The 26806-nt window shown below is 55.8% G+C and overlaps 2 protein-coding genes across 2 annotated transcripts; both read left to right on the top strand.

Annotated features, from left to right (window-relative positions):
- The first annotated feature begins 1922 nt into the window (after positions 1 to 1922).
- On the top strand, positions 1923 to 12730 carry TSC22D4 (TSC22 domain family member 4). Its single transcript, XM_045773809.2, has 5 exons — positions 1923 to 2573; positions 2994 to 4029; positions 6329 to 6495; positions 11616 to 11664; positions 12056 to 12730. The coding sequence occupies exons 2-5, from the start codon at positions 3268 to 3270 to the stop codon at positions 12263 to 12265; spliced, it is 1188 nt and encodes a 395-aa protein (XP_045629765.2). The 5' UTR covers positions 1923 to 2573; positions 2994 to 3267; the 3' UTR covers positions 12266 to 12730.
- A 138-nt stretch (positions 12731 to 12868) lies between these two features.
- SPACDR (sperm acrosome developmental regulator) lies at positions 12869 to 18655 on the top strand. The gene is made up of 3 exons (XM_045773810.2): positions 12869 to 14005; positions 14196 to 14519; positions 18173 to 18655. Exons 1-3 carry the CDS (start codon positions 13952 to 13954, stop codon positions 18404 to 18406), a joined length of 612 nt encoding a protein of 203 aa, XP_045629766.1. The 5' UTR covers positions 12869 to 13951; the 3' UTR covers positions 18407 to 18655.
- The last annotated feature ends 8151 nt before the right edge of the window (positions 18656 to 26806 follow it).

Below are 26806 nucleotides of genomic sequence, written 5' to 3'. Positions count from 1 at the left end.
TGGGTTCTACCCTCAAGTGGCTGAAAAATGGACCCCCAACAGATACCCACCCCTAGTCCCTGGAACCTGTGCACGTTACTTTATATGGCAAATCTTTGCAGATGCGCTGTGTGGCTTTGGGCAAATCGCACCCCCTCTCTGAGAGATGCCTCCTGTCATACCTACCTCCAAAAAGTTGTTGGGGGCAGCAAAGGAATTAATACAGGGAGCTTTGTAAGCTTCAAAATACATTAAAGGGCTATTATTGCCCCCAGGAGAGGGAACACATTAAAATACATAACAGTCCTCTCACATTTACACCTTAGTGCGAATGAATTTTTATTTATTCATTCAATAAACATCTCTGCAGAGACCAGCAACGTCCCAGGGCCTGCAGACGCTGAGGAGTCCGAAGTTGCTGCCGAGTGTCTGAGTTGGTGGGAAGGGAGGGTCCAAAGATAAAATTGGAATAGTTTGTAGCGAGTCAGCGCTGAAGGAAGGAGGATCTGGGGCGGAGCAGCAGGGCTGTGTTCTGAATATTGCCAGAGGGGAGAGAGTTGGGGGGTGGGGGTTTGTGTGGGAAGATGCTTCCTGGACCTCAGGACTTGGGAGGCCTTTAGGACCTGGCTGTGGTAGCCACTGTTACAATGAAAGGAGAGAGGAAGGAGTAGGTGCATTTTAACAAAGAAATTCAGAATAAATACATAAACGTGGAGGCAGGAGGCATCATTTTGTTTTCCCTAACCCTAAAGAGTGGTTAAAAATTTCCATGAGCTAAAGCTGAAGAAGGAGGGTTGTGTCAGCCCATTCCTAGTCTCGATGCCATCAAATACTAGCTCTGAGGCCTCAGGCAGAAAACTGAACGCCTGTGAGCCTCTGTTTCATCAGCAGAAACACAGGAGTTCAAAACCGACCCCATCCCTGCCCCGGACTGTTTTGAGAATCAGTGAGATAACTATGTCAAGCAGACGAATATGAGGAATTTTCAGAGTGCTCAAGAGTAGTTCCATTTGACCAAAATTGATTAGAATCCATTCCCTTCTGAAGCTAGGAGTGAAGGCAGGTGTGGCCGTTAGACCCTGCTTTTGCTCAGATTGTTGGTTGAGGGTGCCACAAAAGAGAAAATGGCCGTTGGAGGTTAATTTTTTCATGCCAAGCACACAGTAGGCCCTTCGTGGTGTATGCAGATCCTCCAGTAGCAAAGGAGGGGTGGCATGGGAGAAGTGGGGTGCTTTGGGCCCGCTGGGTGTGTCCTCGGGTGCATCTGTGTGGGGGAGTGTGTGTACATTATGTATATATGTCTATGTGACCGGGGTTGAAGAGAAAGTGCTAGTCAGCACATTTCTGAGCACATCTCTTTGTTTCTCTGTATGGGGGCCAGACAAGGGCACACCTGAGTGTGTAGAATGTTCCAGCTGTACCACTGACAGCCTTTCTGAACCTTCCGGGTCTCAATATCCACATCTAAGAAAGGGAATAGTACGGTGCCTGGGATTTGGTTCAAATACTCCAGCACGACACAACAAAAGATATTGGCAGTAGAGATGAACCAAGGCTGGTTGTGAGTTGATCACTGTTGAAACTGCACGATGGGGACCTGGGAGTCCTTCCTATTCTCTCTCTACTTGGGGGCCTGTTTGCAAACTGTCACCATAACCCACTTTTTAAAATAAGGCCAGGAGAGAGTAACAGTACCCGCCTCATAGAGTTACAGTGAAAACCAGTGAAGAGATGACAATAACAGCGGAGCAGCCCCCTAACGCGTACGGGCTGCTTATGGGGTGGCGGGCAGCCAGCAGAGCCCCTGGTGGTAAGTTCCCTCCCACTCTTCTCCGTCTCGGTAGGCCAATGGCAGCAAGTGCCTACAAGTAAGGGAATCCCTGGCCTCCCTGCAAACTCCTCCCCTTTCACTCCGCCCTCCACAGCCCCTCCCTCCGAGGAAGCGCTGGGCTCGGGCCCAGCAGGTGTGGGGTTAAGCCCGTTCGGGGCCCCAGGAGCAGCGGCAGCAGCGGCAGCAACTGCACCAGCAGCGGTGGTGGCGGGCCTGGCCCCGGGCCAGCTGGCCGGGAGCCCCAGGAGGCAGAGAGGGCGGAGGAAGAGGGGAAGGAGGAGGAGAGGAGCAGTCAGCAGGCCCGGGGAGGCAGGACTTCCTGGTGTGGGGGTTGTCAACAGCCCAGAAAGAGAAAGGCAGAGAGACCGGAGCGAGAGGAGCTGAAGAGCGGAGGGAGAGTCAGCAGTGCCACGCGGAGGAGATTCGGGAGACCCACTCGCCCCAAGCACCCAGGCGGCTCCACCTGGAGGCTCGGGGTGGGGGGGCAGAGCCGCCTCTTCCCGCACGGGTCCGGAGATCTTTGGGGCTTCAGAGGCCGCGCCTGGGCTCCACCAAGGAGGCGGGGGTTCCTTCTTTCCCGGAGAACAAACTTTTTACTGAGATGCCTTGCGGGACGAAGTGCGGCCCCCGAAGAGAACTGGACAGCCTCTGATCGCCGCCTGCGCCCCCCACGCTGCTGGGGCCAAGAGGCCCCAGGGGAAGGACAGCACGACATCTTAGGCGGCCGGGACCCCCGGCCCAGCTCGGTGGCCGAGGCCGAGAGGTAGGGCTCTGGGCTGGGCGGGGCGCCGGGGCAGCGGGGCAGGGCCTGCCCCAGGGATGGGGCAGCTGGGGTGCGGGGTCCTGGACACCCAGCAGAGGCCTCTCGGCGACGGGGCCAGGCTGAGGGGCTGCTTCATCCCAGCTCAGCCCAGGCCCTGGAGCCCCCCTGCTGTCGGGCGACTGGGTCCTGTGAGTCTGAATCCCAGAGCAGAAATGCCCAACTTCGGATCTGGGCTGCCCCTTCCTACTCTGTGGGACCGCTGGGATCTCCGGGTCTCTGTCCTCTCTGCCTGTCTCTTTGTCTCTGGGTCTCTGGTGGTTTCCCCTTCCTCCCCCATCCTGCTCCCCAGAGAGGAAGCCCCGGAGGTGGCCTGCCCACTGCTTTCTCACACACACACACACTCTCTCTCTCTTTTTCCAGTTTGCAAACTCAGCTCTGGAGTTGGGCAGCGCCAGCGGCAGGAAAAACCTGCCCCTGCCCCCACCTCCCGCCACCTCCCCTGCCCTGTGCTCCCTTCACCAACCAGGCACCCCCAGTTCCCAAAAGGCCCTCCTGCCATGTCGGACCCAGATGTCCCCAGGGGCCCTGATGCCCCCGCCATGTGGCCCCCCTGTTCCAGGGGTGCCTGAGCCCTTTCGAGGAGCCCCAGCTGCGCCCCCCGCCCACCTTGGCCGAGTCCTGAGCCCCAGGGACCATGAGTGGGGGCAAGAAGAAGAGTAGTTTCCAAATCACCAGCGTCACCACGGACTATGAGGGCCCAGGGAGCCCAGGGGCTTCAGAGACCCCTGCCCTGCCGGCCCCCACCGGGCCCCAACCCCGTGTGCCTAACGGGGAGCCCAACCCCGAGCCAGGGGGCAAGAGCACCCCCCGGAATGGCTCCCCACCGCCTGGGGCCCCCGCCTCCCGTTTCCGGGTGGTAAAGCTGCCCCAGGGCCTGGGAGAGCCTTATCGCCGAGGCCGTTGGACGTGTGTGGATGTTTACGAGAGAGACCTGGAGACCCCTGGCTTCAGCCGGCTCCTGGAGGGAGTTCGAGGGGCCTCGGGAGGCACTGGGGGCAGATCTTTGGATTCCAGGTTGGAGCTGGCCAGCTTGGGCCTTGGTGCCCCGACCCCGCAGCCAGGCCTGTCTCAGGGCCCCACCTCCTGGCTCCGTCCACCCCCCACCTCCCCTGGACCTCAAGCCCGCTCCTTCACCGGGGGGCTGGGCCAGCTGGCGGTGCCTGGCAAGGCCAAGGTGGAGACACCCCCCTTGTCAGTCTCCCCACCCCAGCAGCGCCCCCCAGAGCCCAGGACTGGGGATAGCGCTGGCACGTCCCGGGCTGCCACGCCTCTGCCCTCCCTGAGGGTGGAAGTGGAGGCTGGGGGCTCAGCATCGGCGACCCCTCCACTGTCCCGATCAAAGGATGGAGCCCTGCGGCTGAGAATGGAGTTGGCTGCTCCAGAGGAGATGGGGCAGGTAAGAGCTGGGTTCGGCGGTGGGGGAGACACCTGAGGGCTGGCGCCTGCTCATCTCAGCCTGGGCCTAACTTCCAGCCTTGGCCTTCCTGCCTCCACCTCCATACCACCGTCTCCTTGTCTGTCAGGTCAGGCAGCCCCTTTTCTCTTCCTGCCTTCTCCCTGGGAAGTCCATCCTACTCTTCCCACAGCCTTGTTTTCTTTCTCAGGCTCCCCTTTCCCCTACATTCTGCACCTTCTTTCTTTTTGGCCTCTAATTTGTTACCTTTGGCCCCTGTGTCCATTTCCATATAGCCCAGTGCTGTCTCCCTGTCACAGAGCCGTGGCCTCCTCACTTTGGCCCTCACCTTCTGTCTTGGTCTCACCCCTTCTGGCTTGGGGCGTTGAGGGTGGAAGTCCCAGGTGGGGCTGGGTGCTTGGGTCTCTGGGAGAGGAGCTGCCAGAGTTGGCTGGGAGGGGTAAAAAGTAGGCATTGTAAGTCTCCCTGGCAGCGCCATTCCAAAGGTGGGGGTCTGTCTTCCCGTTAGCCGCCCATCCCAGCCCCAAGCTTTGTCCCAAGTCAGATTTCTCCGAGGATCTGAGGAACTGGGTGGGATAGGGGGTTGGTGGTTTGTCTTCTCCACCCCCAGTTGTCTGTCTCTGGTCCCCACATCTAGGCCTCTCCACTATTGATAACTGGAGGTGACCACCAGGGAGTGGGAGAGGCAGGAAGCAGTGGAGAAAGAGTTAAATCCTCTGCTCTTTCTGCTTCCTGTCTCCAAAAGAGGAACAAGTCTGGGCTGGGGGGCAGGATGCCTGGGTCCCTGGGGTGGGGGTGGGCAGCCAGGGATGTGGGGGATGGATGTGTCTGTCCTGGAGGAGAAAATAACACCTTGGACTTCAGGAGGAAAGACAGGGAGTGTGAGGATGAGAACTTTTCCCCCTTCCTGGCCTTGGGCACAAACCACAGTATAAAAATAACCTGGGACTGGATGTCTGGGCCCTGTCAGGACCGGTCAGGACCGGCTCCCCCCACCCCCTCTTGGCCTCAAGCTCACATCTCTCATGCTGCGCCCCCTACTTTTCTGGAGCTTTCATTCAGTTCCTACCCCAGGGGAGAAGATGCTCTTTCCTTTACTGGTCCCTGTCCCCATGCTCTTCCAAAGCGAGCCCCCTTTGCCCCAGTCTCTCCGTGTCCTTAAGCCCTGCCCGAGCTTCCCTTGGGCCTGCAGACGTCCCTCTCTCCTCGGTGCCCCCAGACCCCTTTCCTTTCTCCACCTCCTCAGCCCTTCCTGTGTGCATGCATCTGTGCTGCTGTTTCCTGGCCCCGAAGTCTGGCTCTCTTCCACACTCCCCCCTGTCTCTTCTCTCTCAAGAGAGAGGCTGGGAGGAGGGCCGGGGGGGGGGGAGGGGGACACCACCTGGGCCCCCTTCCTCTGCTCTGTCCCTCTAACCACTCTGGACTCTCTGTTCTTGGCTTTTCCGAGAAGCAGGGGCCTCCTGGGGCCTCACAGAGGCGGCTTGTTCCTGTGGCCCCCGCCCTTTTGCAGCCACCCCCAGCGCCTGTTGGGCTGTGTGGGTCCATGCCCAGGCTCCGCCTCCCCCCCCATCTCCGCAACCCAACCGCTCTCCCCGCCCCAGGGCCCAGCGCAGGAGCAGAACTTCACCTGAATCCTGAATCCGAGAAGTTGGAGAGAAGAGGCTAGAATGGATAGAGTGGGGTGGGAGGAGGACCAGTTTCTGAGGATTCATTCATTCTACAAATAGCTATTGAACAAACTCTAAACTCTGCCCTCTGGAGCTTACCTTCCAGCAGCAGGGAGGCAAAAATACTTTAATTTGAGGTACTAGTCGGTGCTCAAAAAAAAAAAAAAAAAAAAATAGAACAGTTCAGTGGAATTCACTAGTCGGATGATGGGGAAATGCCACTCTGAGGAAGTGACACTTGAGTCGCTTTAATAAGTCAGGTGACAGAAGGCAGACACCCTCTGATTAGCCCCTGATTGGGGGGTCTTGGGTCCGCTGGTGGAAGGGTGCTGGAGTGCAGACCAGGTCTCTGGTGCTTTGATACCCCACGGGCCACTTTCTGGGAGCTGCTCACCCAGCCCTCAGGATGGGCACTGTTTCCCTTGCTTCTGATACCTGCCTGGTACCTCCACCAGACCTGGGGGAGAGGGGGCCTTTGGGGCAGGACTCCTGGGTTCTTGGAAGAGAGCCGAGGTAGGTGGGGAGAGCTGGGCAGGCGGGCTACTAGGCAGGTTGTAAGGTGGCTTGTTCCTTTCTTGCCCTTGACGTGATGGTTCCTACCCTCTTGCCTCCAGGTGCCCCCATTCGACTCTCGCCCCAGCTCCCCAGCCTTCTACTTGTTCCCTGATGCCAGTCTGGTTCACAAGTCTCCAGACCCCTTTGGAGCAGCAGCAGCCCAGAGCCTCAGCCTGGCCCGCTCCATGCTGGCCATCAGTGGCCACCTGGACAGCGATGATGATAGGTAGGTGGGCTCTGGGTCCCCACCCAGCACCTGGGGTAGCCGCATGAAACTGCCTGGTGGGTGTCCTTCCCCCAACTTAAACTTGGAGACGACCTCTTCAACAGGGAAACCTGGCCTGGGCACAACCACTGGGCAAAGTTGATTTGGGACCCACTCCCTCTCTGTGGAGAGAGCTGGGTGGGACTCCCTGGCTTAGGATTGTCAAATCATAGACTTTTTTTTTAGAGTTTGAAGGGAGTCATTGTTGTCAAATTCCAGAGCTCTTGCAGATTTAGCGATCATTTGGCCAACCCTAAGAATTTACTGGCAAATGCGCTGGAGAAGAGAATAGGGAGTGGGTCTCCTCCCGGTTCACACCTCCCTCTCCCTACTGAGCGGAATGGAACTCCTGCCTTTGGAGCAGTATCCTTAGGGACCATGCGCACTACTGAGGCTCCTAGGACCTCTAGTACCAAGAAAGCGCATTTCTGAGGTTCTGTTCTCTGCGCTAGGAAGACCAGGAGGGCCGAGCCCTCCCTGTGGCCAAGCCAAAGCTGGGGCAGGATGGTTGTGGGATGCAGGGGAGGCACGGGAGAGCAGGATCTGTTGGGGTTTGCCATTCAGGGGAGAATGTCCGTTCAGTTCCGAGGCACGGTGGGCAGAACTTCCTGTTTCGAGGGCCAGGTTTCAACATAGGAATGTCAGCAAGCTGAAAAGGGAGGAACGAAATTGCGAGTCAGATAGGCAGGCTGCTGCCTTCTGGCCGTGGACTGATAGAAGAGCTGGGGAGTCACCACTTTTATTTTGGAGGGAGGAGTGGGACTTCCTGTTTGAGGCTTGGGGGAGGGACTTCCTCTTTGGGAGGAAATAAGGGGTGGGGCTTAGCCCTGAGTTTTGTGGGTGATGGGGGGGACCTATTCCAGAAGGGAGTCCTCCTTCCTGCCTGCCCCTCAAGGGGTGGCCCCCCCACCCCCTGGAATGAGGGACTAAGTCTCACATAGAAAAGGGCCTGTGGCCTTGCGGGGAGCTGGAGGCAGAGAGGAAAGAGAAGGGGTGGCGGGGCCAGTGGGATGGGGGACCAGGGGCTGGTGGCGGCTCGTGGAGAATGAGGGACGCAATGGGACAGGGCAGTGCTGCTTCTGGGCTCCCAGCTCTCAGGAATGTGTGAGGTGTGAGGTTGGCCAGGGCCAGAGGAGTCACCTGCCCCCCCCCCCCCATTCTCAGCGCTTCCCACCCATCCTCCCTCCCACTTGGGAGGTTCCCTGGCACAAGGGCTCCCTCTCCCTCCCCACCCCTGTTGATTTCGGAGCCCAGCCTCCCGCTTCTCCTTCTCAGAAGGCTCTGCCTCCAGGAGCCTCCTCAGCTCTATTCTTTAGGCTCACCCCTCCTTCCCTCCCTCCGTCCCACCCCCTCTTCACACCCCAGTCTGACCGGTCAAGCACCCAGCCTCCCCTTTATCCTGCTCCACTCCAAGCCTCTGGGGCTCTGGGCTAGCCCAGCCCCTCTCTTGCCCCACCCTGCTGGGCCAGTAGGTAGGATTGGGTTGGGCCACCCCCTTGGCCCACTGGAATGAGGCATATAGCCCCCACCTCATCTCTCTGGTGTGCCCAGAACTGGCAGGAGAACAAGGTCTGAGTGGCACGGAACCTCCCTTTCAAGAGGGAAAGTGGGCTGGGAGTTAAGTGCCTGTATCCCAGATGGGGAATTGGGGATGCCAGCCAATCTCAGAATCTGGGGATGGGAGAACAGAGGGTGCCTGGTGAATGGTGAATGCTCATGTGCTCCTGGGTGGCAAGAACCTTCGTGTCCCCAGCAGAGCCTAGCGGTTGAAAGGTACTTGAATAAGTGGATGGATGGATGGATGAGTGGATGGGTGGGTAGATGGCCAGCATGGGGTATCCAGGCATTATAGGGAATGAATCCCAGGGGCTTGGGGAAGAAAAAGTACATTTATTTATCCAGTACCTCCTTTGGGTCAGGCGCTACCTTTTCTGTCACTAAAGCAACCCCATGATCCCCACTTTCCAGAGGAAGAAGCTGAAACTCAGAGGAGGAAGGTTTTAGAAACTTGCCCAAGGTCACCCAGCTAGTAAGTGCCAGGACTACATTCAGAGCCTAGGCCTGACCCCAAAGCCGTGTTCTCCATTCTCCTGCTGGGATGCTTACGTCCCAAGAGAAGAGGAGGCGGCAGTCATCTCTAGGATGCCTTTTCTCTCCAGGACAGAGGCAGGGACAGCTCTTATAAGCTGGGCGAGGAGCCACCTCCCCCCTCCTCTGGCCTGGCCCCACCCCAAAGGCACCAGAGATCCGGGAGAGAGTAGCACAGAGAGGGCGTCCGGATGCCACTTTGTTGGCCTCAGGCCCATCCCCTGCGGGCTCCTCAGAGCATAGCTAGGGAGCAGGACTGGTGGCCCTTGTCCCCAGGATCAGAACCTTTCCACCTCTCCCAGGTGTCCTGCTTCTTCGTCTGATCCTCATTTTGAGGCTGTTTCATTTGACCTTCAAAAAGGAAGACCAGCCTCTAGGGCTGCCCTTGTCCCAGGACCCAAGAGTCCTCCCGCAGGGCTCAGCTGTGCATATCATGCAGGACCAACCCCATGGGCCGCCACTCACATTTGAAGTCATTGTCTTGGACGCTTAAAGTCGTGACAGTTTTCCGGAAGATGGTAACAAGTGTCTGGAAGGAGGGGGCATTTTGTTTGAATGCACACAGTTGCCTTTTGGGCTTGTGGTGGGGGCTGATCCCCCCCAGTCAGCGGCAAGCCTTGGGGTCCTGACTCTGCCCCCCAGGAATTCCAGCACAGTGCCTGCTGCTTTCTTACCCCGGGGCGGGGGAGGCTCTCAAAGGGAGGGTTTGGGTTGCCAGCCGGAGTCCCGGTCCCTTGAAGTGTTAACGTTAGAAGCGAAGGTGGAAAGTGCTGTCAAAAACTCTCCAGCCCTAGACAAACAGGAGATAGTCATCTATCAGCCAACAAATGTTTATTGTTGTATTATTCCTTTATTTCTGGCAAGAACAAACAACTTACTTGGCATCTTTACCTGAGTGTCCGCCAAGCAAGGCCGGTGTTCCTATTCCTGTGAATCTTCCCCTCTTTGGTCTCTGTGTGTCTGTGTGTACTGGGGGAGGGGGGTGTGTGTCCTGTGGTCGCCTAGACTCCACCCAGGTGTCTCAGACTGAAATAGCTTAAAAACTGCCCTGGCTCTCCAGCTGGCTGGCTCACCCTCCACTCTTTAAATTTGTCCTGCCCGCCACCCTCCACAACCCGAGGAGTCCCAGTGTCCTTTCCTCACCCTACCCTGTCCCACTCTCTCAGGCCTGGTCACCCCCTTGGTTACTCCACCTGTCAGCGCCTTCTGCACCCAGAGCTTGGACAGGAAATGGAAAATTCCCAGCTCCCTCGTGCTCCCTGCCTGGCTGCAGGGCCTCATCCAAGGGTCACCTTGAATTGAGTGCTCATTCCCCCCACAGGGAAGCGAGTTGGAGCCAACAGTCAGGAGAAAGGGCTCGACAAGGGAGCACAAGAGTGCAGGATGCGGCGTGTTGAGACCACCCGCTCTGAGAGGGGCAAAGCTGGGGGCTCGAGGATAGGATCGATCCTGCAGCACAGGGAGGCCTGGGTGGAGAGCTGGCCCCAGCGCTGAGGTGGCTGAGGGAGAAGCTGGACGGGGGTGGGTCGTGAGCCTTGGGGTGAGACAGGAGCCTGAGACCTGGGTGGTGACAAGAGGGAGACTTGGGGGATAGGGCAAGGCAGAAAGGCTTGTGCAGGCCCTTGGCCTCGGAGAGGCAAGATGTGCTTGAGGGATCCTGACGCTGGCCCTGGGAACCGTTCCGCCGGGCCTGAGTCGACCTCTGCTGGCCATTTAACAAACTGCAGCCAGACCTGCTCTCCCGTCATTCTCTCCCAAGGATCTTAAAAGCCCCTGCTCCAATTCCCGACATCCCACCTCCAGCCTCACCTTCCCACCTCTCCTCATGCCTCTGTTTCCTCCAAGACCCCAGAGCTGAGACCCAGGTTCCAGATCCGTAGGCTGTGCTTGTCTTCCGGGGCTGTTTTCGTTGCTTTGGTGACCTTTTCATTTCTTGTCTCGTCACCATGGGAGGTGGGAGAATCTCTCTGGCCAGGCCCCAGGGGTCACCCATGATGTGGGCTTTGTGTCTGGGATGGGGGTTGGGGGGGGAGGTTGCTTACAGTCCAAGGAAGATGACAAGTATATCAGAAATACCCGCCATCCCAGCTGAGTGGAGCTGAGGGCTTGAGGGAGGCCAGCATTAGCTCAGAGGGGCGGATGGGGTGAGGTGGGGGTAGCTTCCTGAGGCCAGGCTGTCCCTCAACCTTCACACCCCTCCCTGACCCGGCCTCTGGCCCCAGAGCCCCTCCCCTGACCCAGCCCACCAGCTGACTTCCCTCAGCCTGCCCCCTTCCCTCTGCTCTGGGATTGGTGCCAGGGTGAGAAGGGGACACTGGCACTGACCGTGTCTGGGAATTCCCGCCCACCGTGGAGTCGGTGGGAGGGGGTCCCCGTGTCCCTGAGGAGCCAATAGCGGCCAGGCTTTCCCCTGGGGGGCGGCGTATATCTTTCAGACCAGCACCCCCTGGGCACTGTCTCCTCTCTGCTTGCCTGGCACCAGCCAGACCCCGCTCTGCCCCGGGGGGCTCTGAGCCCCCCAGGCAGTCCTTCTGATACAGCCCTCTCTCTTTGGAGGGGGTCTGAAGCCCTTTTCCTTGGGGATGGCCCAGCCAGGCATCTCGGTCAAGTCCCTCGTGTCATCTTATGAGACTCGAGTGGGGGGGATGGCTCCAGGGCCTCCCCGGAAAAGGGGCTGTGTCTCCTCTCCTTGCTCACCTCGGGGAGCATCCCCCATCCGAGGGGCATCTGCACCCCCACCCCACCGGGGCCTGGGGGGGCCTGGGCAGCGGCCCTCACCCCGCCGGGGGATGGACAAAACCCTCCTCTCCCTGATTCTCTACTGTCACAGGTACAGGCAGGGGTGTGGGCGGGAGGCTGCAGTGAATGGGGTTTGTGGAGGAGGCCAGAGCCTGCTCTGAGAAGCACCTGGAAGGCAGCCGGCTGGGGTGTCCAGACACCTGGCTTGGCACCTACTCTTCCTCCTCACCTCTCGACTCCCTGTGTCTCTCCAGCGGCTCCGGAAGCCTGATTGGCATTGACAACAAGATCGAACAAGCCATGGTAAGAGAAGCCATCTTGGTCCCAGGAGGTTCCGGCTTGTGTCCTGCTGCCCCACCCCTGCTGTCCTCATTAGGGAATACTAACTCCTAGCTCCCCAACCCGCTCCCAGCTGGGTTCCCTCCTGTCTCCACCTGAACTCCTGATCTCCCTTGGCCCCTGGCCCGGCCCCCATCCCTGTCTTCAAGCCCTGACCTTGTCTCTGTCCGGCATCGTTGCACACCGCAACCCCCACCTCCCCCGCCGCCTCTTCCCTGCTTTGCTGCTTCTCCAGTGATCCTTCATCATTTGGGAGCAGGGCCATCTCTCACACCCAGGCCCTCGAGGCACTGGGCAGGGATGAGGTTGGGGTGGCCTGGGACCCCTGACTCTTTGTCTGTCCCCGGGCCCCCAGGACTTGGTGAAGTCCCACCTCATGTTTGCGGTCCGGGAGGAGGTGGAGGTGCTGAAGGAGCAGATCCGAGACCTGGCTGAGCGGAATGCCGCGCTGGAGCAGGAGAATGGACTGCTGCGTGCCCTGGCCAGCCCTGAGCAGCTGGCCCAGCTGCCCTCCTCGGGAGTCCCGCGGCTTGGGCCCCCTGCGCCCAACGGGCCCTCCGTCTGAGCCTCCCTTCCCTCACAATGTGCCTTTGGGGGCTGCCACAGCTGCCAGGCCTCGTGCCAGCTGCCTGCCCCCTCTTCCTATGCAGCTTTAATGCCTCCTGGTCCTTGGGGATGGGAGCTGAAGGCTCAGAATTGGCCTGTCCCCCCACTCTTCCTCAATCTCCCCCTAGCGCCCAGGGACTGGGCTGTGGCATCCCCAGGCCTTGAAGGAGGAGGGAGGACTTCAGGATGGGGTGTTAGGTGGGGCCCTCCTCCTCCCTCCCGGGGTGTCCGTGTTCTGGGACCCTTGGCAGTAGATGGCTGGGGGGGTTGGAGTCTCCTTGGCAGACACCCCACCCGCACCTTGTTCCCTCAAAGTACTCCCTCTCCTCTGCCCAGGGGAGGGAGTGTGGACAGTCTGCAAGTTCTGGGATTCAGGTTGTTATTAAAATAATAATTATAATTAAAAAATCCGAAGAAACTTGAATCTGGAGGTTGGCATCTCGTTGCTTGTGTCCAGATGGGGCCTGCAGTGGCGTTTCCACTTGTGGGGGAAAGACTGAGGCTGTGGGCCCCCTTGGAGAGCTTGTCCAGATTGGGAAGGTGCAGTGTGGCTTAGAGTGGTCGAAAGAGTTGGGGGGGGGGCTGCACCAAGGCCCAAAGGGAGTCAGAGGCCTGGGTCCTGGGAAGGGGCAGGCAGGCAAGGCAGAGGGAGTGGGGGGGGGGAGGGGGGCATCAGCCCACGTGCTGGGGGGCAGGGAAACAATGAGGCCTTTGGTGATTGCGCAGGATCCACCCCCAGCTTCCCAGTGTGTCCCCTCTGCGGGCTGGATCCCGGTGGCGGCTTGGGGGCGGGGCTGGGGGCCCTCAATGGGCCCCTTGTTTCAGCGCTGGGTGTGGGCCAGGCTCCCCGGGCACACGGTGCCCTCGCCAGGCCTGGCCGGCCTCCGTGGCTTCCACCCTCTGCTGGCTGAGGACCGGCCCTGTGGGTGAGCGGGGCCCCTCCCTGAAAGCCTCAGCCGGACTCCCGCCCCGGCCCCGCAGAGGCAGGTAGGGAGAAGGACCCCATCTAGTGGGGAAGGGGGGAAAGCAGCAGCCTCCGCCCGAGAGCACCCTGGCTCCAGACTAAAGGGGACCTGTGGAGAGTGGGATCCTGGGGGCGCCCCAGGTTGGACTTCCCACCCTAAAGCTCCCCAGATTTATGACCTTGGGCAGGTTCTTTGTGTTTTCTGCATCTCAGCTTCCTCGTGGGTGAAATACCTACCGGGGGGCTGCGATGCTGATTACATGACATCATAGGTGGGAAATGTCCCGTGAGTACCAGGCGCTGAGTAAATGTTAGTGTCCCTTCCCTGGACCTGGGGGAAGAAGGGCTGAGCGCGCAGGGATTGGCTCGGCGGGTCCTGGAAGGGCCTCGGGGGTTGGGGTCAGGGCCACCCAGGTTCTCACAATGGGCTAGAACTCTGTCTTCCTCTGAGTTCTCATCCACTTTGACTCCTCTCCCTGTCTCAGGGAGGGGAGGAAAGACTTTGGATGAGTCGTCGGTGAAAGCTTTCCCCCTGGATTCTCTCTTTCTTTCTTCTCGGCTGTGCCTGAAGCTCCCGAGAGATCCCTCAGGTGGTGGCCACTGGCCTGCAGCCTGTTCCCCTCCACCCTTTGTACCAAATGCTTGTCCTGCCCCCTACTTGGTGCTCGTGTATTGGGAGAAATGGCTGTGGTAATGAGGTTCTTCCGGTGGATTTGGCAAAAGATTACTCGCTGGGTGAGTTTCAGAGAATACCCCTTCCTCCTGCTGTGCTGGGCTGGGAGGCGCTTGGTCAGTGACCTCTAGGTCACAGAAACCCACTGGGGGAGGAGGCGGGGACACTCACGGCCCCTTCCCCTCTGTGTTGGCCTTTCTGCCAACCATCGTGCCCCTCTCTTGTCTCTCCTCCCCCTGTCTCGGTGCTCAGGTTTTCTTCTGGAAACACAAAGCTAAGTCAACCGTCTTGGAACACCATGACTCCCAGAAAAGTGTAGTGAAGGTCGAGAAGACTCCCAGGGTGATCGAGACTTTCAAGTTGGTTGAGCCCTGCGAAGAGGCTAAGATCTCCAAGACTGAGGAGACCCCCAAGGTGGCTGATCCCTTCACGTTGGTCACATCAACAGATAAGGCTGAGGTAGAGCAGAAGCGTGGGGGCCGGTCCCTGCTGCAGCTGCCGCGGACAGCTGTCAAGTCTGTCTCCACGCTCATGGTCTCGGCCCTGCAGAGCGGCTGGCGGCTGTGCACCTGGAAGGTCAGCACCGTACTTCCCTGCTTCCCAGGGCTCCTTCCACCCTCCCTGATACCCCATGACTCATCCCCCCCCTCCGGCCACTTGGTTGACATTTGTTTTTGTGTGCCTCTCGGGCCCTGAGGCGGGCAACCAAGGAGACACGGTGAATGAGATTGACCCAGACTGAGGGAGCTCCAGACAAGATCAGAGGCATTGTTGGTTCAGGGTGTCAGGGGTGTGACGTGGGAGGTCAGGGACTGTGGGAGCCCAGAGGAGAAGCAGACCTGGGGAGTCAAAGAAGGCCTTCCTAGCAGAAGAGAGGGTGAAGCTGACACCGGAAGGACTGGCGCTGCCTTGGGGTGGAGTGGACTGGGGAGGGAGTGAGGGGGATCGTTCCACGAAGACAGAATAGCAAGTGGGCTGGGGTCGGGGGAGGGGGTTGGTGCTGGCCCAATGTGTTGGGTTTGGGCAATCCTGGGGCCAAGGGCCAGCTTGTACAAGGCAGAGTGGTTGGCCATCTGCGGAGTTTGGATTTGACCCTAAGAGCAATGGGAGCCCTTGTAGACATTTGAGCAGAGGACTGACACCAACAGATTTTATTTTATTTTATTTTATTTTTAAAGTTTCTTCCTTGTAAAACTCTTTTTTTTTTTAATTTTATAATGATTTTTTATTATATTATGTTAGTCACCATACAGTACATCCCCGGTTTTCGATGTAAGGCTCGATGATTCATTAGTTGTGTATAACACCCAGTGCACCATGCAATACGTGCCCTCCTTACTACCCATCACCGGTCTATCCCATTCCCCCACCCCCCTCCCCTCTGTAGCCCTCAGTTTGTTTCTCATAGTCCATAGTCTCTCATGTTTCATTCCCCCTTCTGATTACCCCCCCTTTCTTTATCCCTTTCTTCCCCTACTGATCATTCTAGTTCTTATGTTCCATAGATGAGAGAAATCATATGATAGTTGTCTTTCTCTGCTTGACTTATTTCACTTAGCATTATCTCCTCCAGTGCCGTCCATGTTGTAGCAAATGTTGAGAACTCGTTCTTTCTGATAGCTGAGTAATATTCCATTGTATATATGGACCACAACTTCTTAATCCAGTCATCTGTTGAAGGGCATCTCGGCTCCTTCCACGATTTAGCTATTGTGGACATTGCTGCTATGAACATTGGGGTGCATATGGCCCTTCTCTTCACTACGTCTGTATCTTTGGGGTAAACACCCAGTAGTGCAATGGCTGGATCATAGGGTAGCTCAATTTTTAACTTTTTAAGGGACCTCCACACTGTTTTCCAGAGTGGCTGTACCAACTTGCATTCCCACCAACAATGTAGGAGGGATCCCCTTTCTCCACATCCTGTCCAGCAATTGTTGTTTCTTGCCTTGTCTATTTTTGCCATTCTAACTGGCGTAAGACACCAACAGATTTAGAAAGCTCGCCTGCTCTCATAGGTTGTGGCGTGGCCGCTCTGGAAGCAGTTTAGTAGTTTCTTTTCTTTCTTTCTTTTTAAGATTTTTTAAATTTGTTTATTTCAGAGAGCGAGAGAGAGAGAGAGAGAGAGAGGGAGGGAGGGAGGGAGAGAGAGCACAGAGGGAGAGGGAAAAGCAGACTCCTTCCTGAGTGGAGAGCCCGACACGGGGCTCGATCGCAGGACCCCGACACCATGACCTGGGCTCAAGGCAGACGCTTAACCAGCTGAGCCACCCAGGCGCCCCAGTTTGGTAGTTTCTTATAAAACTAAACCTGCAATCATCATATGCCAAGCAGTCATACTCTTGGCATTTATCCTAGACAAATGAAACTTTATGTTCACACAGAAACCTCCACATGAATGTTCAGGGCGGCTTTATTTGTAATAGCCAAAACCAACCCAGATGTCCTTCAGTGGGTGAATGGTTAAACTGTAATGTGTCCATACCGTGGAATACTTCTCAGCCATAAAAAGAGACAAATTATTGATGTACCTGACAACTTAGACAAGTCTCAGGAATTATGCAGAGTGAAAGCAACCAATCCCCAAAGGCTATATATATATATATATATGATATCATATATATTATATATGTTATATATACACATATATGTAATATATGTAAATATATGTGTATATATAATATATATACACGTGTATATATTATATATATAGTATGTATAATAAATATATTATTAGTATGTGTAATAGTATGTGTAATATATATATACACATGTGTTAGTATGTGTAATAGTATGTGTAATAATATATATACACATATGTGTGTGTGTGTATATATATATATATATATATATATATATATATATATATGGTATGATTCTATTATATACCACTCTTGAAATAACAAAATTATAGAAATAGAGACTTGGTTAGTGGTTTAGTGATTGCCAGGGACTAGGGGTTGGGGGTTAGCAGGTAGGTTGGTTATAAAAGGGCAACATGAGGAATTCTTGTGATGATGGAAATGTTTCGTGTGTTGACTGTGGCAGTCCGTGACATGAACCTGCGTATGTGAGATAAAATTGGGTAGAATTTCCCATACACACAACTGAGTACAAGCAAAGGGGGAGATGTGAGTAAGATCGGTGGACTGTATCGCTGTCAGTATCCTGGCTATGATACTATACTGTAGTTTCGCAAGATTTTCCTACTGGGGGGAATACGAGGACTCTAGTATTTCTCACAACTGCATATGACTACAATTAATCTCAAAGTCAAAAATGTAATTTTAAAAAGGGAAGTGTCTAGATCACTACCAAACCAACTTATTTTGGCCTTGAATGAATTATTACAGCACTAAGAATAAGGTTCACTTGGTGCCCTGTGATGGGCGGGTCAGAAAAGGACAAGAGGAGAGGCAGCGTATTTAAGAGTTAGAATTGCACCAGCCTGTTGCTTGGATGACAGTGAAGGGGGAGGGAGAGACAGGAGTCAGAGCAGGCTGGAGCCATGCACTGGGATGGAGAGTAAAAGAGCAAGAGCAGACTTAGGGGGTCAAGTGATGAGTTGAGGGCATTGGGACAAGATGAGATGTCGGTGGGACATTTGCATGGAGATATCTAGGAAGCAGTGGGATATACAGGCCTGGAGGTGAGGAGGGAGCTCTGGACTGGAGATGGAGGTCAGGGGGCCATTCTGGCCTTCTTCTTCTTTTCTTTTTTAAGATTTATTTATTTATTTATTTATTTATTTATTTATTTATTTATTTGAGAGAGAGAGCAAGCACACAGAGAGAGGGGACAAGCAGATTCCCCACTGAGCAGGGAGCCCCACATGGGGCTTGATCCCGGAACCCTGGGATTATGTCCTGAGCTGAAGTCTTAACGGACCGAGCCACCCACGCACCCCGACCTTGCCCTTCATTTTAACACAATCTCCATGAAACCCTAGCGAGGACTCAAAGATGGGTGAGACATGGTGCGTGTCATTCAGGAGCTCGAATTCCAGTGTTGAAAACAGGTCTGCAGAACAAAGAGAGTATGACATGCCAAATTTTGAGGCAAACACAAGGGTAGAGACAAAGAACACCTAATGCAGCCCAGAAAGGCTTCCTGAAGGAGGCGGTGGCACTGGACAAGCCTTTGCTGTTCATCTGGCAATGGTTTGCACCAGCGATTTCTCCCTGGACCAAGCTATTTACATGTGCACATCTTCTCTCTCTCTCTCCTAGTCCTCTGTGAGTTCTACCTCCATTTCCTCCCAGATGAGGTCTGGGTCCCCCCTGGAGACGCCGGAGGCTGAGATGCTGCGGGAAGTGTACCTGGTACTGTGGGCCATCCGCAAACAGCTACGACAACTAGCCCGCAGGCAGGAGAGGCGGAGGCGGCGCCACATCAGGGCCCACACTGGCCCCCAACCTGACTCAGCTCAGGGCCTGAAACAGGATGCCCGGAGTCCCCTCTAGGGGGGAAACCCACATCCTCCAAAAAGCCCCTCCTCACTCTTAGGTAAGGTTGATAGGAGAGGTTAGGGCAGCAGGCCAGGAGTTGTGGGTGAGGAGAAGTTTTCATACTGTCACCTCTCGTCGGGAGCCCAAGTCCAGGCCTGGGGTCCCACTTATTCCCCTTCATTCTTTTTATTCAATTTGTAAAAAAAAGAAAAAAAAAGAAATTATCAAAATGTTGGGAAATAAATATCAGATATTTCTGAGTAACCCTAGAGTGTGTTGTGGCTAGCCAGAGGCAATGAGGGGAACTCGGGTGGGGCAGGGAGGGGCGCCTCAGGGGCTGGCCCAAATATGTGTGGGAGTAACTTGAGGGCTGGGGGGGGGGGGCGATCCCCACGTCCAGGGCCCCCTGGGCCCGAACCCACTTTCAGGGGCTGATTGCCTTTGGCAGCTCTGCCAGGCCAGCAACTCCCCTTTACTGAAGACACGAGGCGCCTCTCAGGTCCTGATCCCCGGCTCTCCCTGGCAATCCTACAAAGACGGGGCGTTTTGCAGAGGTTAAGGGACTTGTCCAGGGCCCTGCAGCGAACGAGAGCCGCGGGACACTGCGCGCTCCGGCAGCTAGCCCACTGCCCCGCCTCTCTGGCGCTCTGGGGATCCCCCATAGCGAGGTCAGGGTGTCTGAAGACTGACGCAGCGGCAGCCGGACACGCATCGGTGGGGAAGGCTCGCAGGCCCTGTTGGCCGCACCCCTGCCGAGAGCGGCCGAAAACTACACCTCCCAGGGTTCCGGGAGGCGCCGGGGGCGGGGGCGCCGGGAAGGCGGGGCCTGGGGCAGCGTCCGCGCGTCCGCGCCCGAGGGCCGAGCGTCCTGCTGCTTGTGAGGGTGTCGGCCTGGCTCTTGGGGCGTGGGTGGGGGGAGGCAACACCAGGGGAGACCGTGGAGCCGCAGGTCCCCTCGCGGACTTAGTACGCCCGCTTGCGCGGCTACACGAAGGCGCAGAGGTGGCTCCCCGATGAGAAGCAGGGCTGTTTCGCAAGAGTGCAAAATTGGGAAATTTCAGTGTTCACAGGGCTTCTGGGTGCAGTGGGGAAGGAGGACGGGATGCCAGCACAGGCCCCGGGGAAGCGGGAGAGGGGGAGGAGGAGGGAGGGTGCGGTTGGCCGAGCCGCTGGGTTTTGCTCGCGGAGCTAGTGTGACTAGCGAGCAGGTGGTGGGCGTGAGCAAAGCTGGGGGTAGTGAGGAGCAAAGGGGACGGATTGCTGGACGCAGCCAATTCCCTAGAAAAGTCAGCAAACTACTCGCCTCCCCCCCCCCAGAACCCCCTCCCCACCCGCTCTGTTCTGGAAAAGTTAGGCGCCCTTGCTGGGGATCTGGGTTGCCTTTCCCAAAATTCCGGAACTGCTGCAGGCTGCCCAGCCCTATAGCTCTGCTACCCCGAGCCCGTTAGCTGTCCCCCGCACCCCAACCTTGCCAGCCACAGGAATACCAGCCACTCTTATTAAGCTACCGTGACTACTTTTAAGTCTCGTTCTAAGTAATTCTCACAACAGATTTGTGATGAAGTATTGTTTCCATTTTTTGAAGGAGAAAACCAAGGGACAGAAAGGTCATGTTTAATAAGTCATGCAGCTTTCACTGATGCACCTGATGAGTCTAGCTCACACCGGCCACGTAACACACATGTTACACACACACACACGTTACAGGGCAGGCGTTTGGTACACGAAGTGGCTTCGCTGGGAATGTGTCTTGAGTTTAGCATGAAGTCAAGTCCTGTTCAGGTGGGTCCTCAGAACAAGCTGATTCACAGTGGCTCATTTCTGGGGCTTTCGATCACCAAGTATTCCTCACCTCTGCCTGTGTGCCGGGAACCATTCTGGGGCCCAGTGGCATTGGTGCCGGGTCTGTGTCCCTGGGTGAGATTCAAGATCAGCCCCTCCAAGTCCTTAGAGACAGGCTCCTCTTGCAATTGGGGACATTAAGGTTTCAGTGAGGGTCACTGGTAAAGAGGCTTGCAAGTAGCTACAGGCCCAGGAGCCAATCCAGGCTTGAGGCTGTGGGCTTGTGGGAAGGAATACTGCCCTCATTTTTCTTTGGCTTCTTTAGCATCTTGGGAGTGGGAGGGGAGGAAAGGAAGAAGGTGAGTTCAGCCAGCAGCCAAGGGAGCTGTTGGCACCTCCCACCACTCTCTTCCTCCCCAGACATGATGGAGTCCTGTCTGGGCTTGGCCAAGCAGAGGAATGGAGACTTGCAGGAGAGAAAGGAGCAGGATGGAAGAGAAGTCCAGAGAACTTGCTTTTCCTAGATGTCTCAGTGCACCCAGGTGGCCTCCTTCTCCCCATCCTAAGTAATCCAGCCCAGAGCCCTGGGGAAGACCTGTGCTGGGGCCTGGGGAGGAACTTTCCAACTGGGAGGGAAGCATAAGGAATCCCCTGGGGTGGTAATTTGCAGGGAAGGATGCTTACTCACCCCAGCCCTCTCCTGGTAGAAAGAAGTGGAGGACAGAGTGACCCCCACAAGAATCTGCCTCCTAATGACAGTCTTGTGAAAAACTGCCACCTTGGACACCCTCCTCTCCCATCCCCAGACCTCAGGCACTTCTTCCCCAAAGCTGCTCGACTCCATGAGGCAAAAGTGGTAGGGCTATGGGTGGGCTGAGTTGGGACCAGAGTCGTCCTCTATTTTCAAAGAGGGGCCCTAGGAATGTGGGGAGCCACGTGAGAGTGCTGTTCCCAGATGCCCTTGCTCCCCCCCGCCCCATCATCATCTGATGGTCTGAAAATTTCAAATCTTTTGTCTGGCTCCACCACACAGCAAAACATGTCCTACCCCTGCTGAAACCTTCCAATAGGTTTCCACCCTTCTTGGAAAAAAATCCATACCATTCTCTTTGTCTAACTTCCCTTCTGTCAGGGCTTGGCACTGTGGGCTCCTTTGCTGGTCTGGACTCTGTACGAAATCACCACGTCTTCACGAACCCTCTCCCTGATGACCTGACTAAATCAGCTAACCTCTGAGCCTTGGTTTCCTCATCTGTAAAATGGGGAAAGTGTCACAGGGTTGTCATGAGTGTGAAGGAAAGGATGCTTAGTACAGCACAAGGACTCAACAAATGTTAGCTGCTGTTATTATGATAATGGTTCCGATTTACCGTGTACAGTTACTATCCCCGTGGCCTAAAACAGGACTAAAACAAAGTAAACATTCCTGTAGTGTGTGGGAAGCACACTCCGACCAGCTGGGTCTTGGATGCCTCGCCATTTTGGAAGTGACCAAGGAAGAATGCCATGTTCAGCGAGTAGCAGGAAGGGCACTGGACAGAGAGTCAAAAAGCCCTTGGTTCTGGACTCAATATTGCTGTCTCTCCGCTGTGGGACTTGGGCCAGTCACCTTCCTTCACTGGGCCTTGGGCTCTTCAAATAAGATACTGGGTTGAAGCAAACAGTGGCTCTGCTCCCTGCCAGCCTCCGGGGGTTCTGGTTCGAGTCCTGTGCTCCCTCGATCTGCCACGTAGTCTTCAGGGTTGAGGACACATGGTGCCTTTAACTCCCCTCAACCCTGCCTCCTCACAGCCCAAAGCGGCCACGAAGAGAGTCGAACCAGGTAAGACATTCTTGGTTTAAGCCTTTGAACCCAGAAACAAAGTCTCAGGCCCGGACACCGGGTCTTTTTTGACCCACATCACTCCCTCCTCTTCGGCTCTCTTTTTTTTTTTTTTTTAAAGATTTTATTTATTTATTCGACAGAGAGAGAGACAGCTAGCGAGAGAGGGAACACAAGCAGGGGAAGTGGGAGAGGAAGAAGCAGGCTCACAGCGGAGGAGCCTGATGTGGGGCTCGATCCCGGATCGCCAGGATCACGCCCTGAGCCGAAGGCAGACGCTTAACCGCTGTGCCACCCAGGCGCCCCTCCTCTTCGGCTCTCTTATCTGAGCGCTGGGGGAGGAGAGCCAGCCCCGACCGAGCCTCCCCGGGGGCTGGCCCCGGGCATGAAGGCTTTGGCCTCGGTGCTTCTCGGATGCGCAGACAGGTACACAGATGTGCGGCTATCTGTGGCTATATCTTGACTTGGTCCCGTTTTCTCCCTCAGGAGTGGCAAGACCGAGACTGACTAGAGGGAGAGATCGTGTCCATCGCAGGGCTGGTAATGCTCTCTGCCTCTCGCTGGAGCTGCCTGTCTGCTCCTCGGGTCGTTCTGGGGTACTGGGGAGATAGCCTGTTAAGCTCTCCAAGGGGGACATGGACCAAGGGGAGGGATCTCCTCTTCCCTTCTCAGTCCTCTTTGGTTCAAAAGCGGAGCCCACCTGCCCCACACCTGTCTGCCCGCCTCACTGGGGATGCCCGGGTCTGCGTCCCTGGGATAGCTGAGTCATGGCCTTCTGCCTGTTTCCCTTTCCCTCAGTGCCTCCCGGGGTGAGTGGCTGTAGAGGGGCAGGTTTTGCAAGACAGGCCTGGTGTTTTGGGTTGAAGGAGGAGTGCACAACTGAGGTGTGGCTGTGGCTGGCTCAAGCTGGTACGGCTGAGGCCCCAAGAAGGCTGGTTCCCAGGATGCAGGGGTCTGTAGCACCCTTTGCTGGCTTTCTCTCTCTGCCTCCAAGTGTAAGACCCAGCTATTTTCCCTTTATTGTTTATATGCTCTGATAGTTTTCCAGCTGGGTTTTGGGTCTTTTCTAGAGTTCAAAATAGAGTTTAAGAGCCTGCCCTCTGGAGCCAGACTACCAGGTTTTGAGTCCTGGCCCTACCACTTACTAGGTATATGACCTTGGGCAAGTTGCTTAACCCCTCTGTGTCTCAGTCACCTCAGCTGCAAAAATGGAGGTAATGTAGGGATGTTGTGAGGATCGAATGAATTAATGCACGGAAAAAACTTAGAACAGTACTTGCCATGTATTGTGTGCTATAGACATGCTTGTTTTTATTATTATTTCTTATTGATATCTAGAAGCTCTTTATATAGCAAGGGTGTTAACCCTTTCTGGGATATGAGTTGCGGATGTTTTAACACAGTCCTCTTTTTTCTTTTATTATTTTTCTTTTTTTTTTAAATATTTTATTTATTTATTTGACATAGAGACAGCCAGCGAGAGAGGGAACACAAGCAGGGGGAGTGGGAGAGGAAGAAGCAGGCTCCTAGCGGAGGAGCCTGATATGGGGCTCGATCCCAGAACGCCGGGATCACGCCCTGAGCCGAAGGCAGACGCTCAGCGACTGCGCCACCCAGGCGCCCCTGTTTTTTCTTTTAACTTTTTATTTTTGAATAATGTGGATTCGCATGCAGTCATCAGAAATAATATCCAATTTTTCCATGTAGAGGTGAAATCTTTACAAAAATTATTCAGCATATATACTTCATTTTTAAAAATTTATTCATTATCGAGGTGAGATCTTCTGGCATTTGTCTTTCTCTATTTCACTTAGCACGATGCCCTTAAGGTCCATCCATGTGGTCACAAACAGTAGGATTTCCTTTTTCTAAATGGCTGAATAATATTCATAAATAAATATATATATATATATATACACACACACACACACACAGTTTTTTCATCCACCAATGAGCTTGTAAGTAATGCTATTGTAAATAATGCTACGGTGAACAAGGGGGTGCAGATATCTTTTTGAGTCAGTGTTTTTGTTTCTCCTTCAGAGAAATCCCCAGCAGTAGGATTGCTGGATCATATGGTAGTTCTATTTTTAATTATTTGAGAAACCTCCACACCATTTTCCACAGCGGCTGCACCAATTTCCATTCCCACCCACAGCGCACAAGTGTTCTCTTTCCTCCACATCCTCGCCAACACTTGTTATTTCTTGTCTTTTTGATGACAGACGATCTAACAGGTGTGAGGTTATTTACTCTTTTTTTTTTTTTACCATACAGAGTTTTGACTTTTTTAAAAAAGATTTTATTTATGTATTTGTAAGAGAGAGCGCGCACAAGCAGGGGGAGCTGCAGGCAGAGGGAGAAGCAGGCTCCCCGCTGAGCAGGGAGCCCAACGCGGGGCTCGATTCCAGGACCCCGGGATCATGACCTGAGCCGAAGGCAGACGCTTCGCCAACTGAGCCACCCAGGTGTCCCGAGTTTTGAAATTTTTTATGGGGTCAGGGAGATCTTTTTGGTGTAACTCGGAGCGTGGCCTCTCTCCACGTAAGACCTTTCTAGGGTGTCTCGTAGCAGGATGAAATGCAGTCTCCTTACCTCAGCTCCTGGCTGTGCTCCCTGCCCACCTGCCTGACCTCATCTCTCCAGGTTTGCCTGTGCTGTCACTTCCGTGGCGCTCGGCTGGTTTCCATTTATTTCCTCTTTCCCCCTGGGCCTTTGCAAATGCTGATTCTTCAGTTTTGAAAGTTGTTCCCCCACATTCTTCACCTGGCTTGCTCTCAAGATCCTCCTTCAGAGCTGCTGCTTCTCTTGCTACCTCAGAGGCCTTGCCGGAGTCCCTGCCCCCGTCCCCTGGGCCGTGTCCTGGGGCTTAGCTCAGCACAGAGCCCGGTGGGCAGAGGTAGGTGCTCAGTGGATGTCTGGGGTAGGGAGGGATGACTCAGTGGGGCTGACTGCTTGGTCCTGGCCTGTCCGCTCGATGAGTTCAGCATGGGCTTCAGGGTTCAGACTCACTCCCTTTGGGGTCCTGCCTTTGGCTCCCTTCCCAAGAAAATCTGTAAGACCCACAGGCAAGCAGGATGAAGCACAGAGCTGGGGGCTGCAAGGGAGAGGCAGGGGGGAATAAGGACTGTCCAAAGGAGCTGCTGACTCCTTGTCTCGCGCCTACCCCACGGGAGTGGGGGTTCAGGGGAGACCAGGGAGAAGCTTGGCGTGAAATAGATGGGAGTAGGAAGTCAGGGCGGAGAGCCCTCCTCATCCCTAGCACCCCACCCAGACTCGTTCTTTCCCTCGCCGCACACACTATCCTCTACCTGCTCGCCTCTCCACCCGAGGACAGGGTGCTACTCAGGACCTGTCGGGGCAACAGCTCCAGGCAGCATTGACAGGTTCCCCGGGCACCTGTGCGGCACTGCCCCCTCCTTTCTCCTCTCGGGACCCAGCAGCCCTGCCTCCACCGTCCTCTGTGTCCTTCCCTGCTCCTGTTCCCTGGTGAATGTCCCGGAAACTGGAGCCAACCGGGGAGAAGTCAGAGGGTCTTCCACTCTCAGTGTGAACGCGAGCAAAGGAAGGAGGAGTCAGCACCATGGCACACGGTGGCTTCTCCGTCCCCTCTTCCTGAGCTCTCTGGGCAGAGAAACTGGCACCCCACAAAGTCAGTCCCCTGAAGCCAGGGCCGTGTGGGAAGGGCACTTCAAACCCCATCCTGTACCTTCTCAGGCTTCAGTTTGACTTCTAGAGACAAACCAAGCCCCTGAGAGCAGATAATTAGCAATGCACAGGAGGCAGAGCCAACTCAGAAAGACCTGGGTTCAAATCCTGCCCTTCCTGGCTGTGTGACCTCGGACAAGTGAGTGAACCTGTCTGAACTTTCCTTTCCTTATGCAGAAAATACGGTAAATATTTCTTCCACGTGCCTGTAGGGGCTTGGTACCTAGTGAATTGGCAACAGGTGAATAGCTCTTCTAACGATATTGGAGAAGTGGTTCCTCAGGGTGTGGTCCCAGACCAGCCCCGGCAGCAGCACCCTGGAAGCTGGCAGAAATGCAGGCCCTACCCTACCCCAGCCCCTACCCCAGCCCCACTGGATCAGAAACTCTGAGGGCAGGGCCCAGCATTCTGTTTTTTAAGGAGACAGGTGAAATCACTGCCACTTTGGGAATGCGGACCGTCAGATTCCGAAGTCTAGGACACATCGAAATCACCTGGGAGCTTGTTGACACTAGAGATTCCTGGCCTCAAAGCCAGGGATTGAGGTGACACCTGGGGACTATATTTTAACCTGAGATGAGCTCAAAGTGGGGGCGAGGAGGCTTGCACCAGAGGCTGACTTCGGGAAGGCCATGGAAGGCACTTCAGGTAGTTGAAGGCTCCAGCCTGGGGGGCTGAGGACTCCCTTCCTGTGGGAGAGGGGATATAAAGCTGGAAACTGAAGGAATTTGCACTTTACCCTGAAGTCACTGAGTAAGAGGGAGGACGGGTACACAATGAGGGCGGTGCGTGCCAGACCTGGCCACCCGCCCGACCCCGTGACGTCACCCCGCCAGCCCGGGGACCTGGCCGCCCGGGGGTCTCCCCGGCCTCCTCCCTCGGTCGGGCGGCTGCAGGTGGGGGAGGCCGGGCCCGAGGGCACCACGCTCCGGGTGGGACGACAGCAGAGCGGCCGCCGAGCGGGGGTGGGGGGGGCGGTGGGACCCGCGCGACCTATCACTGCGCGCTCCTGGGCTCCAGGTGGCGCTGCGGTGCGCGGACGCGGGTTCCGCCCGGGCCTCGCCGCCGCCCTCGCGCCGCGCCTCGCTCGGCGCCGGGATTGG

This window comes from Ursus americanus, chromosome 2 (assembly GCF_024610735.1).
Source record: "Ursus americanus isolate L20-20 chromosome 2, mUrsAme1.1.p, whole genome shotgun sequence".
NCBI classification, from domain to species: domain Eukaryota; kingdom Metazoa; phylum Chordata; class Mammalia; order Carnivora; family Ursidae; genus Ursus; species Ursus americanus.
Note: the sequence above shows the minus strand (reverse complement) of the source record. Positions and strands in the feature narration are given on the sequence as shown.